The sequence below is a fragment of the Maylandia zebra genome, linkage group LG3 (genome assembly GCF_041146795.1).
Source record: "Maylandia zebra isolate NMK-2024a linkage group LG3, Mzebra_GT3a, whole genome shotgun sequence".
NCBI classification, from domain to species: domain Eukaryota; kingdom Metazoa; phylum Chordata; class Actinopteri; order Cichliformes; family Cichlidae; genus Maylandia; species Maylandia zebra.
The window spans coordinates 54,245,734-54,263,343 of NC_135169.1; the positions used below are offsets into that span (position 1 = coordinate 54,245,734).

General features: G+C 41.9%; 1 protein-coding gene across 1 annotated transcript in view; it reads left to right on the top strand.

The window, feature by feature from the left end:
• The window catches only part of LOC143416825 (ribonuclease inhibitor-like), a 240,357-nt gene that overhangs the window by 90,930 nt on the left and 131,817 nt on the right, over positions 1-17,610 (top strand). Inside the window, exons 2-3 of the mRNA XM_076882477.1 lie at positions 11,084-11,260; positions 13,341-13,514. Coding sequence (XP_076738592.1) covers positions 11,088-11,260; positions 13,341-13,514 — 347 coding nt within the window. The 5' untranslated portion in view covers positions 11,084-11,087. The remainder of the gene's footprint in view (positions 1-11,083; positions 11,261-13,340; positions 13,515-17,610) is intronic.

The following is a 17,610-nucleotide window of genomic DNA, read 5'->3' on the forward strand; positions in this document are numbered from 1 at the left end:
TCTTCATGGTAAAGTCTGTTTTCTTCTTCTCTGGTTTAGTCCATTGACTGCAGCAGAACAATGTTCACATTTCAAACAGTGAGACTCAACGTATGGCCCGCGGCCCACACGCGGCCTGCCCACCTTCCCTGATTCAGAGAGAGGGGACCCTGATTAACTGTGTAGTGTTCTTCCTCACAGTTCTAAGTATCAGACACAACAATGAATAATCCACAGCTGACTGTCTTTAGCAGGTCAAAGGTCACGGCACACAGCAGACAGTGGGAAATATTATAACTCTGATCATTTATCAGCACATATCCATATGTATAAAAACAAAGCTGACACTGTGAGACTTGATCAGAGGTGTGATCATCACAGCAGAGGCCTTTGTGTCAAAGTCACTGAGGATCAAACAGAAACACATGAAGCAGATTTTCCTGTTCTGGCTTTTTATAGCAGATAACCTTCAAAATATTCTGCAGTCCATCAAAAACTGAAGCAAACCATGAATCAACATGTGAACATGAGCTGATGCTGCTGAAGTGAAGCAAAGTTACAGAGGTTTGATTACAGACACAGCTGAGAGTTTGTAATCTGTCATCATTTTAAAAGGTTTACATTTCTTCAGTATATCCACATTTGCAGCTGGTACCTCAACCTCCACTTGTCCAACACAACTGCTGTCCACTGCCTCCATGACATTGTGATTTTGCTGTTGGTCTTCTGTCAGATCTTCATCAATCACTTCTGCACGGGGCACACCTTCAGACTCTGCAGCTGCATAACGAAAGCCTGTAAGATAAAATTAGACATAAGGTAAATGTACACCAATATTCCAATGACAGGTGTGTGATTCATCTGGAAGTTATGTGCGGATTAGTGTACAGTGATAGCAATTTAGTATGTTTTTAGAGGGGGGGGGGGTTGTTTACCTCCGATGGGTGCTCTTTTTCGCTTCCGTTGCGTACGCCTTGAGTGCCGGTCCGAGTCTGATACAGGTATGTCGTCATGCCCCATGTGCAGTGTTGGTTCCCAGTCTGGATTTGTTACATCCATTTCATATGCTGGTTTGCCTGCAATAATGCCAAATCATAAGCTACTCAGTCGACATGATGTGGTTCTGCAGCATCACACATTAGCATGTTTTATCTCATTATCTATGACCTCAGCACGTTGAAAATAACACTAAAAGCCTTTCAAGAGTGATATGAATTAATTTAGAACTCACCGGAAAGAAAATGCCGTGAGCAAACCAACAAAAAGCTGGGGATTGCAGAGAACTCGATATCCCCTCGTCTCACCGCTGCAATCCAAGCCTGACGTCTTTGTTTAGTAATATCGGATACATGGGATCCCTCACGTTGCCTCCAGGATGGAAAACGATGAAAAGAGAGCCCGTTATCCAGCTTCTTGCCTTCACGATCGTGTGATCTAACGTTGCAACCGACAACACAACACGTACGATCCATAGCTGAAATGGTATCCTTTGGCTGGCCTACTGTCATGGCGGAAGGGGGCATGGCCCATCTCCCGTGACATCACGCTCCAAAGCCCTATAGGTGGGAAAATGTACCATGTCGACCAATCAAAAATGATATGGAAACATGACATTTGGTTGTTTAGCAAAAGGGGGAAGTTTTAGGAGTGACCGGCAAGAGAGAGCGAGTGAGCGAAAGAGAGAGAGAGTTTTGATACGTGAGAGATTTGTGACGTTTACCGTGTTTGGTCTCAAGTTAGTTTGTTGTCTTGTGTATTTAGTGTGTAGCTGTTGTTTTGTTTTGTGTGTCAGTTCTACTAGTGATCGTCACAGTTGCTGCCTTAAAGCCAACAAAGGCAGATTGCAGTGTAAACGCTGAGTGACACACCTGCTGTCAGACCTGCAGGTTTATCCCTCTGCTGTTCTCATATGTGTTAGAGTGACACAAACTATTGTTTGACACCTGATTGTTCTGTAAATAGTTTGAAATGATTATATGAAAAACGTCTGAGCCTTGGCTGCATTTTTTGGTAAATAGTACTGTTGGGTCTGTGTTTCCACAAACCCCGCTAATTCTAGAGACTTATTCATCATGAAGAAAACAAGACAGTCGATCGATCCATTACTTGCACAAGGGAGGCCTCGTCTGTGTCCAGCACGACAAAGAACCCCAAAATGGTGGCCTCCTCTCGCTGCCTTTTATTGACAAACTTCAAACAATAGTTTACAAAGCACCTCCCCTTGCAACCCCCCTTTGGTTACAAAGACAAGGCACTGTATGTAAATGTATACTGTGTGTGTGTGTGTGTGTGTGTGTGTGTGTGTGTGTGTGTGTGTGTGTGAGACCTCCTGCTGACCAAAGGGTCATAAACCCAGGAAGTTTACATCAAAAGAAACAGATCTTTCAGATAGGATGTATCTACAATAAAACCTCCCCCAGCACAGAGTGGCTGGAGAGGTGGTCAGGATCAAAGGAATGGCTTTGATCCTACTGCTTAAACTAAGACTGTACAAATTTAAGAAACACAATGGCGACATTCAACAATTAGACTTAACATTTCCCTCCTTTTTGTCATTGTATACTTAAATTTCAACTTATGCACCCTTTGTTTGGACAGTGTCAGTATAGATTTCATTCATACACAGTAAACTACATCCTATACATAAGCAAATCAGTATCAACAGTTCAAAAACAGGAATTAATATTTTCAAAAGAAGATGCCACCAAGGACCAGACGGTAACCAAGCTATCCAGCCTTGTGGCGGATCTACTCCTGTCGTGCAATTCATTATGTATTTCTTCAAGTACACAACTGAATGTCAAAGGTCAAACAAGAAGAATCATCATTCTCAAAAATCATATGTCTCTACAATCCAACTGTATACAGACATAGGTATTTAAACGCATCAGTTGACTTTATTGTTTGTCCATGTGGCTCTCAGCTAACTTCAAAGCTGCAGCAAGTCAACACCCTTCTTTATTGACTCCTATCAACCCCCCAAATCTTCTCACTGTAGGCATCCTGTGGGGGTTAGAGTCAACTGGTGAATTATCTGCATTTACAACTCTTCTCCTGTCCTGTTGTCACCACAGAAAAAGCTTTGTAAAGGGAATTGGATCAAGCTGTTTTGATCTTCTTGGCTCAAAACCTCAAGTGTTCATGATGTAAATGTAGACAAAAGGCTTCTCTGTTTACATCCTTCTTGCAAAAGACAAAAGAATAGGTGATGTTGCCATGTTCCATGGTTGATCTCCAACTTGGACTAATCCATTGTCCTTCGTACACATAGGCAATTGGCCTGTTTCCAGTTCGTTTAGCTGTTCAATGTCCTGCAACAAGTCATATTCTTTGAGTCAGACGAGCAGGTCTGTCTCACCAGAGCAGTTCACCTTCCCAGCTACTGGTGAATCAACCTTCCATTCAGGTTCAGAGCAGCTGAAAAGTTGGCAGTGTTCCCGGATGTGTTGCTAAAGCAACCAGACAAACTGCCTCGCTCTCAGTGATGCTATAGGGCCACAGTCCAGAAGAATGTGTAGCCAGTGGCATCACAAGCATAACCATTGGTCTCATTCTTTATGTGAGCGGTTGTGTTCTTAAACTGCCACCAGTAGTTGTTGAAAACCCATGCTGGTACTGGGTGTGGTTTGCTCTGTTCCAGTGCGCTCCCTGTCATCCCACTCAGGGTCCACAGGCACAAGAAGATGCACAGCACATTCCCAGCCATTCTGATGAGTACCTGTGGCTCAGTTGGTTTCTTCACCGGATTGAGACGAGGGGCCCTGGAGGCTTTCCCCCCCCTTTGTTCCCGGTCTTCCTGCCACTTACTCCGAGCTGGCCTGGATGTGTGTCACCTTCTTGCAGTGCGCTTGATATATCCAAGTGTTCCTTCCAGCAATCTTCACTGCTGTGGTCGTCGTCAGCAGCATCCGATATGGACCTTCCCATCGTGGACTGGACCAGCACTTCCTCTCCATGGCCTTATCATCATCCAATCTCCAGACTTCAGGCTCTGCTCCTGCGAAGAAACAGAATCATCTGGCAGATCATTTGTTCTCATGACTACTTTACTTTTAAACATTTTCAAGCATCTAATCTGCTAATACGCTCTCTCTTCTGCTTTTCTATCATCACTACAGAAGACTGGAACTCTAAATGCTCTAACATGTGTAATCTCAAAGAGTCAGACCATTCTCTGTTGGAGTAATCCTCATGTACTTATTCTATACAGTCTAACCATGTCCTGCCTGTCTTCCTAAATCTTAACTTTACTGTTCCATTAGTTCTCTCTGCCTGCAAAAGTTTTTTTTTTTTTTTTAAAGTATTTAATAATCCTAGAGTGAGTATAACGACTGCTCATCTCCCTCCTGTTTGAGACATGGCATAGCCAATGGCTCAAAATAGCAGCAGTCTTATACAAATTATTAGGCAGTACTGGTTTATCACACAGATAAAAAATCATCCTGCAAGCTTGCTCCCTCTGTAAGTCACAACTGTTTTCCTGCTGTAGGTGAGTGGGCCTGCATGTCTGCTGATGCTGTACTGATAAAAGGTTAACACCATGTTCAACTACAGCTGCCTCTTTTGCGATCTTATCTGCAAAATCTTTTCCTAATGCAACTGGATCTTTCCCTCACATGTGTGCTGCACATTTACAAACGGCAATTCCACTGGTTAATAACGCTGCCTCCAGCAGATTTTGCAAAAGTTTGGTGTGTTCTGCAGGTTTCCCTGTAGAGGTTGTCACCCCTCGTCTCACTCACTGCACTACAAAGAAATGTACAGTAGCAAATGTATACTGCCTATCAGTGTATATTGTCTCTCTACAGCTTTACACGCTTCCGTTAAAGCTAGCATCTCTGCTGCTCAAGCAAATATGAAACATGCTAGTTGTCCTACATAGATAACTCTCTCTCACTGTCTGCTACAGTAAAACCTGTTCTAGTCTGTCCCTCTGCTGTTGTAAAACTCAAACCATCAGCAAACCAAACCTTTCCCTCAACGAGTGGCACATCTATTAAGTCATCCCTCAGCTTACACGTCTTCTCCTCGCGCTCTCTACACTCATGAGAAGTGCCCTCCTCCGTTGGCAAAAAGGGTTGGACAGATTCAGAATTGTGCACCACTTTATGGTAATATGTGTGGTTGTGAGAGTAACAGTAACATTAAAGACAAGTGTCTTGTAGGTGACAGAAATGTAAGTTTAGTCTGCAGTAGTAGACATCTACCTCGTGTGGAACTAACAATGTCAAAAGGTGAAATAAACTATTGAAACATTGTACAGCTTAAACTGCTGCACATACTGATCTCACGCATGGAGGTAAAGCACGAGCAACTAGAGCTAATCTTTTAGGATAGTAAGTTACTGGCTTCACTTGTGGAAAAAGTGCTGTTAGTTATTTTACAGTCACCTGGCATTTGTGCTGTTCACAGAACCACAAGTCCATCGCTGGACCTCCTCTGCGCTGTCACTTTTTGGAGCTTGGCACACTCCCTCAGCTTCCAGTTAGTGGGCGATCCTCTCAGTCACTCCTTCTCGTCATGGCACCTCACGACATCTACAAATTGAAAAAATGACACTCCTCTCGCCACACGGCTTTCGCCATGTGTCAACTCCCCAATGAGACATGTACAAGAATGTTGCACAGTCTTCCTAAAACAATCTCCAGGGTTTGTCCCTTGGAGCAGCTTCACTCCAAGCTGTAACCCTGTGTAAAAACATTAATCAGCACTTAAATGTTCAGCTTGTTTAGCTCCCAGCTCCTGTATCACAGAAGACAAAGTCTTAAAATTAAAACAACTTCACATTCGCAACCAACTGTAGATCATAAGAGTAATAAAGTATTCAGCATCACAGAGACAAGTATCATTGCGGGTTTATTCTAAACTCATTAAACTTCTACTTTTTCCCATAATTTGTTCCAAATTATTTAACATCTCAACGTCATTCCACATTATAATCAGTGAACTTCACTTATAGGCCATCAAAGCCTCATCTGAACATGGATGCACCACTTGCATAGGTTTAATACTTGTAAATAAACAGCTAATCACACAAATCACTGCAACAATAATAGTAAACATTGTTTAATATTACTTCTGGACCCCACCTCTTGACGCATGGACACTCTCATGCGTCAACTCACCAAACCTGGATCCCTGCCTTAAAAACTGGCTCCACCAGGAGCCTGCATACACAAAATCTGGAATAAAATCAAACTTCACACGTATAAACAATTATATCAAAAAAGTAATACGCATTCAGCACGGGCGAGACAAGTGTCATGTGCAGGTTTTCTCAAATCATTAAATCACTATTGTTACCATAATTCGCCTCAAACATGGATCATCCCATGTGCTCAGTTAACATTAATGTAATCGGTGACTTCCCTTAAGCAAAGTCACTCCACTCATATATTTATTATGGGTCCAAAAGTGGCCAGCAAATGAGCCCATAATAAACTATTCCATAAATATCGTAATCTCTTATTTGTTTTACTCATGTCACTTGTCTACTTCTGCCGAATCCTCCACAGCATTCTCAGAGAAACAAACATTAGCAATACCCATTGACTGTGGTCAGACGGAGGTCAGACACAGGTCAACAGGTTCCAGAGGTGCCATAAAAACACCATAAAGTTAGCTAACCCTAGCCGTGGAAAGAATGTCATTCACATATAAACCCAGAAATCCTGTAGTGGGAAAGAACATCAACCAGTTGTCCTGGTATAAATCGCATCATCAATTCACATGAAGAACTGGCATGCTGTAAGAAAAGAAAATGCAAATATTAGCGCTGCGCAGGTGTGTGCATACTTTGTCACAGTTATCTCTGTGAGCAACACAAGCCTATGAATAACACACACATGGTAAATTCACAGACACAAAAAAATATAAACTAAAAGGTTAAATTTTCAGAGTTCACATAGTCATGTGACCCAAGTTTCCTCCTGTGGTCTCCTGCTCCTGCAACAGAGACACACACAGAGATACATCCACACCTTTGTCAGGTGGGGGTTAACTTCACACAATGGTGTTAAGTCAGTCAGTCTTGTCAGCTTTTGTCAGTCAGTCAGTTCCCCATTTATTTTAAAATTCTTACTCATTCACTCAGTGATTCCTTCTTTTGCTAATTGTGGAAATTATCGTCGCATTCGTTTCCACGCTCAGCAAAACAACGTCATTTCAAAAAGAAAAATAATTTAGACTGGATTTCCTCGTTGAATCCTTTTGGACAGGAATTTGTTTCCTGATTGTCCCAAATAAGAGCCCATTTTAATTTTGGAGAAGCTCACTTTGCAACAGTTTTCTTGACGACGCTTCGATTCTAATCGTGCAGATCTGCTCAAACAGAGATCATCAAACAAAACTTTCAGTGCACCATGAAAGTAACAAAATAAAAGAAAGAAAATAAAAGAAATCAAAGAAAATAATGGAAAGAAAGGCCTTGTTTAAGTCATGACACGTGTTCTTCATGCCAGGGGGATAAATCGTAACAACCCAATTGGCAGGTTCAACTTTAGTAATAAAAGACAAATCAAACAGCCAGTTTAATCTCAAACATTCATCCAATCAGCCATACACACAACATACAGCATAACCCTGTTGTCTTAGCACATAATAAGTTTTAGTTCTCATGTAACTAAATGTGTGCCATGGTAAAACTTCTTCACACACCAGAAACTCACAATCAGCTCACTCAACTCACTCATTTAAGACCTCTCATCAGCATTCTGTTTTCTCCTCTATAATGCAACCATCTGTCCTCCTATAATATTCAGTCCACTAGTCTATGTATCACTTTCATCTTACTAGTGACTTGGACAAGATGACAAACAGAATCTCATGCTTAAGATGCTGTCTGGTCTCATGAGTATCATTGTATGTGTATATGCATGTAGGGTTAGTATAGTTAATGCATTTTCAGTATGTTTTTGTGTTCTTCTCTCATCACACTTCCATTATTCTCATCACTGCTTAAAACAACACACATCTCTCTCTGTTTTTTTTCTTTAACTGTACTTTTCTCCAAAACAGAAAATAGCATTACAGCTGTTTCAGACTGAGAAACACCAAACACTCTTCGTGCCATCATTCATCCACACAACTGTTTTATTTCTTTTTGTCCACTGGGCAGGTGACATGCAGAATCACGTCTGCCCCAGCTGGATACCTTTCACACACACCATGACGTCAGACACTCTCACACTCGCGGAATTGATCAGGAGAAAAACTTTCTTCATCTTCACACTCTGTTACAGAAACACCATATGTTTCGTTTTTTTTTTTGTTTGTTTTTTGTGTTGTGTCAGGGATGGATATGTAGTTGTAACGTTTGTGTTCACTAACTTTACTTTCTGTTTCCTACCCTGCCAAGTCTGTCTTGGACTCAATGCTGCTCCTAATATGCCTTTAATCTCTCCTCCACTTCTGCCTCTGCTCTCTCACACTCTTCTCTGACTCTACTTTCTGCTAACATTCTTGCTCTTTCTAATGCTTTTCTACGGTGTTGTTCTAGAGTAGTTGCAGTGGATTGAGCTGTAGTTTCATCCTCAGGTTTCACAACTACTTCTTGCAATATTGCTCTTTTAACATTCTGTGCTTCTCTCCTCTTCTGAGCCTGCTCCAGCCACAACTTAGCAACTGCTAACTGCAATTCCTTCCTCTGCTTCGCTTTACCTGTTTTACCTGCTACACTTACAGCTATTCTTTCTACCAGCATTTTACACTTAACTTCCACTAATGTCCCTTCAAATCCACATTTCTTACACCAACAACCTACATACTGCGTGCTGCCTGGTAAAACTTTCTGCATAAATTTTACATCTCCTTCTAAGGCAGACTTACACATTTTATTCTCCATTAAAAGACAACAATCAGCCACACTCACGCAGACCACGTCTGGCCCGCACACACACACAACATAGGCCTATCGCTTGCGTCTGCACGCACAGCTAGCGCTCTCTGTTGAAAACTCTCAAACGCCCCATATGGCGGAGAATTCAACCTTCGGACACTCTCCAACGCCCCAAATGGCGGAGATTCCGGACTCTGAACCTAGGTTCTCTCCACGCCCCCAATGGCGGAGAACTCTCTACGCCCCAAATGGCGGAGAAGCCTGCGTCTCTCTCACGCGGCTAGCGCGCTCCCGGACTCACGTTTAACGCACAGCCCGTAGCCGCTCTCTATTGTTTTGGGTCCACGTGCGCTCTCGTGACCAGCGCTCCCCGGGACTCAAACGTTTCACGCAGAATCACGGTGACGCGTATCTAGGATCCCACATTCATTCACACGGTTATAGAGACGCTCTCTAAGGCCTTCTGTACTCACTGTTTGTTTACATTCATGGGAAGAGTCTCTGGATCCCGTCAATCGTCATCCATCCCGAGGGGAGGTCAGGCGCAAACTTCCCGGCCTGGTGGCAAGCCAAAAACACCAGGGCTTTACGTCAATCATCCCAGACGTTGCGGTGGCGTCCTCTCCCTCTCCTCGGTGGATGCAATGTGTTAGGCTCCGGCTCCGAAGGACCAAATAAATGTTGGGTCTGTGTTTCCACAAACCCCGCTAATTCTAGAGACTTATTCATCATGAAGAAAACAAGACAGTCGATCGATCCATTACTTGCACAAGGGAGGCCTCGTCTGTGTCCAGCACGACAAAGAACCCCAAAATGGTGGCCTCCTCTCGCTGCCTTTTATTGACAAACTTCAAACAATAGTTTACAAAGCACCTCCCCTTGCAACCCCCCTTTGGTTACAAAGACAAGGCACTGTATGTAAATGTATACTGTGTGTGTGTGTGTGTGTGTGTGTGTGTGAGACCTCCTGCTGACCAAAGGGTCATAAACCCAGGAAGCTTACATCAAAAGAAACAGATCTTTCAGATAGGATGTATCTACAATAAAACCTCCCCCAGCACAGAGTGGCTGGAGAGGTGGTCAGGATCAAAGGAATGGCTTTGATCCTACTGCTTAAACTAAGACTGTACAAATTTAAGAAACACAATGGCAACATTCAACAATTAGACTTAACAAGTACCATATAACTTTGTTGTTTGCAAAACGTGTGCGTATTTTTAAAAATGTACAATCTCTATTTGCATTTCAAGTTATGAAGATGATTCGTTAAACATGTGTGTGGTTTTTACAGTCAAAATATCACTTTCTACTTGTATTTTAAATTTTGTCTGAATTTAGATAAATTGTGCTGATACAGTTGGTCAAAATGAGAAAATAACAGATTGGCAAGATGAACTGTTTTTAAAGGTAAAATATAGAGGCCACATCAAAAGTAGTCAAGAAGGGTTAAAGGCTAAAAGCAAAGTTGTCACCAAGTACTGTTTATATTTGTGTGTATTGCTGCAGCTTTTTTGAGTATTAATTTGGTGCCTTTGTGTGAAATAATGGTATTGTGAGTGATCCATATAGTCACAAAGAATAGCCACTTGTTTCTGTGCTACCAAAGTTCCCCGGCTTTCATTCAAAATGTGTTTATCGTCAGCACCTGCACATTAAACTACTTAAACATTATAAATGTCTTCAAGCTCACACTGAGGCCTGTGGGGTACTATCAGCCACTGAGACAGTACACACATTTATATGTGTTTGTATATGAATATTTCATACTTTAAGACTGCCTGTTTATTTAAGGGAGATGAACAAAATACATTGGAATTGTACAAAATAATATCATGGATGATAAATTAAATAGATTTTAAGTAGATGCTTGTGCATTCTTAAAGTCTTATATGTTGAACTGAACTATGTGATCTGTTCAAAGCCTTAATCTTAATTTGAAGTGAAATGTGCATTTTGAGTTTATACACTATGTATATAAGGCGACCGTTTCCTTTTGCAGTATTTTTGTGTGGTGTACTTTTCTATGTCTTAACAAAAGGGGAACAAAGGTGTTTAAGTTCACCTAGGATGATGTGTTTTAATTTTCACATGGTCTTGCTTGAATTTGACCCTGACAAAGGCGTATGAACTCTGTCAGCTGTTTGGAGTTTCCATTTTCTAAACTTCTACATTCTGAACCTTCTTCAGCTCTGAACAGATGATGAAACACTGAATGATTTCAAGCTCACACTTTGTCTAATAAACTTACATCTTTCATTCTTTATACAGATTGATGGACTGTGGTTTGTCAGAGATCAGCTGTGATTATCTGGCAGCAGCACTGAAGTCCAACCCCTCCCATCTGAGACAGCTGGACCTGAGCTCCAACAACAAGCTGCAGGATTCAGGAGTGAAGCATCTGTGTGGTTTCCTGGAGAGTCCAGGATGTGGACTTGAAACTCTGAGGTCAGTCAGCATGTTTTAGTTGTGCTGAGATGAATATGATGTGAAAGTTGTGCTGACACTAAACTGCAGACATCAGGCTGATATTATACTGATCCACACTGAGGATCTTCATGGTAAAGTCTGTTTTCTTCTTCTCTGGTTTAGTCCATTGACTGCAGCAGAACAATGTTCACATTTCAAACCTTCAAAGAAGAAGAAAAATCCTCCACTGGATAATTCACTGTGAAACTCTCCAACTCTTCATTCCACCTTAAAGTCTGTCTGACACTGAAATCCAAAGCAAAATGTGCGTTTGCTTTACAGACAGCAGTCCAACACAAACATACACACATCATCCAAAACACAGTCCAACATCCAAATCTCCTCCACTGCCAGCATGAATGATGGGAAAGAGAAGGAGGAACACTCTGACATTCAGGGTTAGAATGAGTTTCATGAAGCAGACTGTGAAGATCAAAGCTGCATTAGAAAGCTTACATGAATGAATGAGTGGACAGAAGTGGACAGAGATCATCTGAAGCACTTCAAAGGCTTTAAATCAGCACATTTCTCTTTATTCTTTATCAACTCTGTTAGTTTCTCTCAGTTTTCTGTGGAATGAAGCTAACAGCAGGCTAATAAGATGCTGACCAATAGGTTTCTATTAAAGGTTGTAATTTGTATATGAAAAAGTGCTTTGGCTCAGCAGGGATCAGCTTACAGGTAGAATACAGCTGCTGGATGGGATTAGCATGTCATAGCTATCTACCAAACTGCTAACTGGGGGATTTCAGGCCATCTATGGATCATTTTTGCTAACTGCTTATTCAGCTTAGGCTCACAGGGCTGCAGCCTGTGCCCTAGCTGTCATAGGGCAAGAGGCCTGGTCCACCTGCACAGGTGAGCAGTCCATCACAGGGCCAACAGAGAGAGACAGAGAAGCACTCTCTCACATCCACACCTACAGCCAATTTAGAAGCACCAATGAACCTAAGCAGCATTTCATTGGACTGTGGGAGAACATCCAACCTCCACAGAAAGGCCAACAAGCTTCAACCTACAACCTTCTTGCTTTAAGGCACTAGTGCGAACCACTTTTCCCCATTTCAGCCCAAATCCTGCATCTTCCTGTTTCTGACTCCAGGCCAGCTCCACTAACACTTTCTCATCAGACACTGCCACCTAGTGGAGGAAGTCTTAGTTCCATTTGAAGCTTCAGATGACAGTTTTCTTTACAAAGAGGTGGAGGTGGTGGGGCCACAGCACCATCATCACTAGTCTTCTGCTGATTCAGCATCACATTCATCTTTGCTCCTTGTTCTGCATCCCCACCATGGACTTCATTCCTTTCCAAGCCAGCCTTGAGTGTCCTTTATTCAGCTCATCCTCTGCTTTACTTTTACACCTGATTTTAGCTGCTTTATCTCTCTTTCAACAAGTTTCTGTGCCTCAATCTTTTTCTTCTCTCCGTCATAACAAGACAGCTTCTTCTGCCTGAGAACATGTTGGAGTGATTTACTAATCCAGGGCTGCTTATTGGGGAAAATACTTCCTGTTTTCAAAGTACTCCCCATTTTTCCCAGAAAGAAATGTAAGTAGAAATCGATGATCTAAGTGAGAACATGAGCCTTTAAAAAGTCCCAGTGGGAGCAGTCAAAGCAGTCCCTCAGTCCCAGTATAGAGTCTTTGGTCCAGACTGGAACAACTGTGTGCCCAGTTTGAGCTCTCTTCAGTCCTGTGACCTGACAGACCCAGAGGGGCCATCACATCACATTTAGAAGCTCCCCTAATGGAGCCACAACACATGTCCAACACTTAGTCTGTCTTGTTGGACCAACTGGAAGAAATGATTCAAGGACTTAGTCACAGAACAGAGATTCAAATCTCCAAAATCCAACTGGCTGCATCAGGACATATAGTCTGAAACTCTGCACAGTTTCCTGTTTGAAGCTGCTTCCTGTTGGCTTCAGCTGTTTGGAGTTTCCATTTTCTAAACTTCTACATTCTGAACCTTCTTCAGCTCTGAACAGATGATGAAACACTGAATGATTTCAAGCTCACACTTTGTCTAATAAACTTACATCTTTCATTCTTTATACAGATTGAGTGTCTGTGGTTTGTCAAAGATCAGCTGTGATTATCTGGCAGCAGCACTGAAGTCCAACCCCTCCCATCTGAGAGAGCTGGAGCTGTGGGGAAACAAGCTGAAGGATCCAGATGTGAAGCAGCTGTCTGATCTTCAGCAGAGTCCAGACTACAGACTGGAGACTCTGAGGTCAGTAGAGTGATGGAGTGAGTGGGTGGTGCTGTCAGCAGTATTGTACTAAACACAGTCAGTATGAAACAAAGATCCAGTGTTTCCTGTAAAGCTGCAGCTTCTCAGTGAAGCTGTGAGAGGAGAATGGTGACAGGCTTCAGGATTGGACACAAACACTTCCTGTTTCTGACCTTTATGGTCACCATAGTAACGGCTGACACGCTCTGATCAAACCCTGTCAACAGCCAATCAGCTCTCTGAACAAAGCAGCACGCAGACCAATGACTGCATTCATTTCCAAGTTTAAAGCAGTGAAGAACACAGTCTGTAGGTGAGGAAGAATCTAGTGAGAGCAGATGTTTGGATGGAATTCCTCCAGTTAACAGCTGGAACCGTCCATCTGGATTGTTGGGCTTGTTGTTGGGGTTCCTACAGAGCTCAGAGTGGACACACCAAGGTTCTTCTAATGAATGAAAGTCCAAACTCAAACTAGGAGGGAAAAACATTTTCAGCAACTTCAATAAAAATCCAAAGATTAGAAAAAGTGAAGCAACAATGAGTCCTAGTACAGTCCCAGCACTGAAGTCCCTGCTGCTCTTTATACTGGATGTGCTGCATCACTGACTGACAGCTGATGAAGAGTCTCTGGAAACACTCGTTTATCTCCTCTGCTCTTCCTTCTTCTCTCTGCAGCTGATGATGGTAAACAGGACGGTGTGTGTGCTGAGAGAGGAGGAGCTGTGTCCTGATGATCCAGAGAGGTTGAAGCAGCAGCAGCTTGTGTGTAGAGACGCTCTGACTGGGCCATGTTACTGGGAGGTGGAGAGGAGAGCTTCATCCAGCAGTGACTGACAGAGGAATGAGAAGAAGTGCAGATGACTGTCAGTGCTGCAGAGTGAACTGCTCTGAGAACAGCTCCACTGTCAGACACAATGTAGAGTCCAGCATCATCCCTGTGTGTCCCTCTGGATCTGACAGAGGATCATCAGTGTATCTGGACTGCTCTGCTGCTGCTCTGTCCTTCTACAGTCTCTGCACAGTCTCTGTCTGACTCTGGCTACATTTTTGGCATTTATATTCTTGGTTGCTCTCTTTATATTTTTCACATGCAAAATGTGCCCATCTTTGGCAAGATTCATACTGCACCTGGAAAGGAAAAATAAATGGCTCATATTCTGTTTGGTGAATACTATTACTCAACATTTTAATTATGATTGGCAAGTAATGATACTAAGACTTATGTGTTTCTTTTGTTTTGTTTTGTTTTACCATTTCAATCATGCTGCGGTCAGCGTTAGCATCTAACATGGAGAAAACAATGCAGTAGTCCTCAGCGTTCCCTGAAACACAATCATAGTTAGGTTTTAATCAAACATTATTTATTGAATAATTAAAAAATAATAGTACATTTTTTCCAAATATACTTCCTGGAAAATTAGTCTAAATTAGACTTTGAGAAGGGTCTTATCTGAAAGTGTTTGAAGAGCACTATTTGTACTGTGCTGTTTGAAAAGCACTATTTAAATTGGAAGTACGCACTAACGTGATAAGGACTTTACTGGACTTACCTCGATTTTCAAGTAGGGTGCAAGCTATCTGCATTCGCTCCAGCACAACTGGCTCTGTAGTGGTTGACACCTCACCGACCTCTCCAAAATCAAGGTAGTGTTCTGCAAACTGTGAGATTGATCATAATTAGAATGTAAAGTCTTAATTAGGTAAAGGATAGGATAATTATAAGCCACAAGGCTTCAGCCTATTCCTTTTTCAGTTACTGTATGATTAAGTACTTCTATGTAAAATGATCATCTTTGTTGTTGTTGACCGAAATAACTTTCACTTCACTTAAATTCACTTAAAGTCTTAATTCTAGCTAACAAGAAACTGAATCATTTGAATAAGGGTTACCTTTAACAGTAAAACTCCACAACTGCAGGAATCCTGTCGCTTGTTGTGTTGCATAGTCTGTAACTGCCACTCCATGGTGTCTTCATGCCCTCTCATCCTCAGAAAATTCCTAGTTGAACAAAAGTGTTTGTAATGAAACAAGATTTTTTTTTTTTTAATCTAAGAATAACACCTCAGTATCATACATACCTCCAGTTGCGCAGAATTTTCCTGTCATAAACACCTTCATTCCCATGGGGTCTATGAGCAGTATTTTCTGTGCAGAAATGTTGACAATCTAAAGAAAAAGTTAAATTAAAAATTACAATTGTTTGTGCCACTGAAAACTTATTTAAAAATAACACTTTGTGCAAGAAACTGCTTCACAACAAATTACGCAAATTAATAACAAAATGAACACATACCACAAGAATCCAGTGTGTACCAAAGTTCACAGGGCACAGCCACGTCTTCAACTGGGAACTTCATCTGTGGGATTGGAAGTGCAGAGTAATTTGGATTTACTTAGGTACCATGCGTCTCAGGGTGTTTTCAAATATAGTCTTCTTTAAAGGAACCGAACTCTTTCCTCAGCAACAGAAAGGAGTCAACTGTTTGGACCACTTCTGAGCTTTCAACATACCAGTTGAGGCATCTGAACTGCCCAGAAAACAACGAGCTTGCAACTACTGAACAGAGCAGGTGTGCAGCATTCTGCACAAGTATAGAAAAATGTTATAGAACAGTAAATAGGTTTTTTTTTTTTTTTTTCAAAATTAGTAGGTAAATGACATTTCTTACTTACCTTTCGTCTGTCAATAACACGGTGCAGATATGCATCAATAACCTGTTTTGAAAAATCTGAGTTTATACAACAACAGCAACAATTTTTGAAGTAACTGCTTGAGTGCTGTACACAAAAACATCTAAAGGAATAGAATTGCTGATAAAGGTTCTTTCTGCATATACTGAAACTGGGTATTATGATGTCACAACATCTGTGTTGTGGTTGATAACATTTTTTCCTATTGAAGTGAATGGGTGAAACCTTATCAGAGTTTTGCAATACAAACCCCCCGACCTACCCGCACATTTTAAACTATTAATGGTCTCTGCACTGCAAATGCTTCAGAAGGAGCAGAACCTCGAAATCAGAATCAATAATGATAAGTTCTCTTACCTCATCAGAAACCACCGTGACCCCTGCAGTGTTCGAAAAATAACTTGTATGGTCCAACAGCTGCCTCCAAGCGCCCAGTATCCTTTGCACGCCATAGCCTCTTTACTAAAAGAAAAATATGATAAGTTAGCTTAGGCATGCATGAGATTTGTAGTGGATACGCTTGGTAAAGGCCGACGGGCCACAACAGGAAAAAGTCAATACAATAGGCATGCATTTACACGCAGAGAAATAGGAAAGGTACAGCGGGTGGGCAAAAGAGAAAATTACTGACAGGCAGATCCATTTCCAGACTTCCACAAGCTCAGTGCATGTTTCTTTACATCTAATATGAGTTGAAGACTGCAAAATGCAAACAAAGTCATGCAACAGTCAATTAAGTTGCAACGCCAAACTGGCAACAAATGACCAACTGGTCAAAAAGAGTTGTTCACTATGTCACCTTCATCTTCTAAGCTTTGTTTCTGGGAGGGAAGTTCTTGTTCACGCGTTTCTGGTCCTGGAACACAATTAAACTCCTTGTGTCAGCCGTTTTGGGTGCAGAATGAATCCTCTGGACTTTGCTGGCACTGAGGGTTAGCAGTAGGATGGCAGGGAGGCATCTTCAGGTCTGTGCTGCTGTTCACTGTCTGACTGCGAGTTGGGTATTTTTACTTGTCACTGATATTTACATGGTGGCTTCTTCTGTACGGCTTGATATGGTCAATGCTGTAGTGATTTCTTAAAGTTGCTCCTTCTGTGTTTTTTAATCTCACACATTTGCCAGCGATGTCTTGAATGGTGTAGGGTCCTGAAAAATCTCGATCAAGTCTTCCTCCCTTCCTTCCACGTTTCATGTTCAAGAGAAGAACTTCATCTCCAACGCTGTACACAAGGTTTCTGTACTTCTTCTGGACTCGTCTAGCATAAGCTTCCTTTTGTAAGTCTTGGGACTTTGCCATATTTTCCTCTACAGTTTTTTTTTAAACTTGCTCTTGTGCGTCTCTTGTAGAAGATACAAAGTCACCGTAACTCGACTCCTCAGGGAGAATGATGGAGGACAGCTAA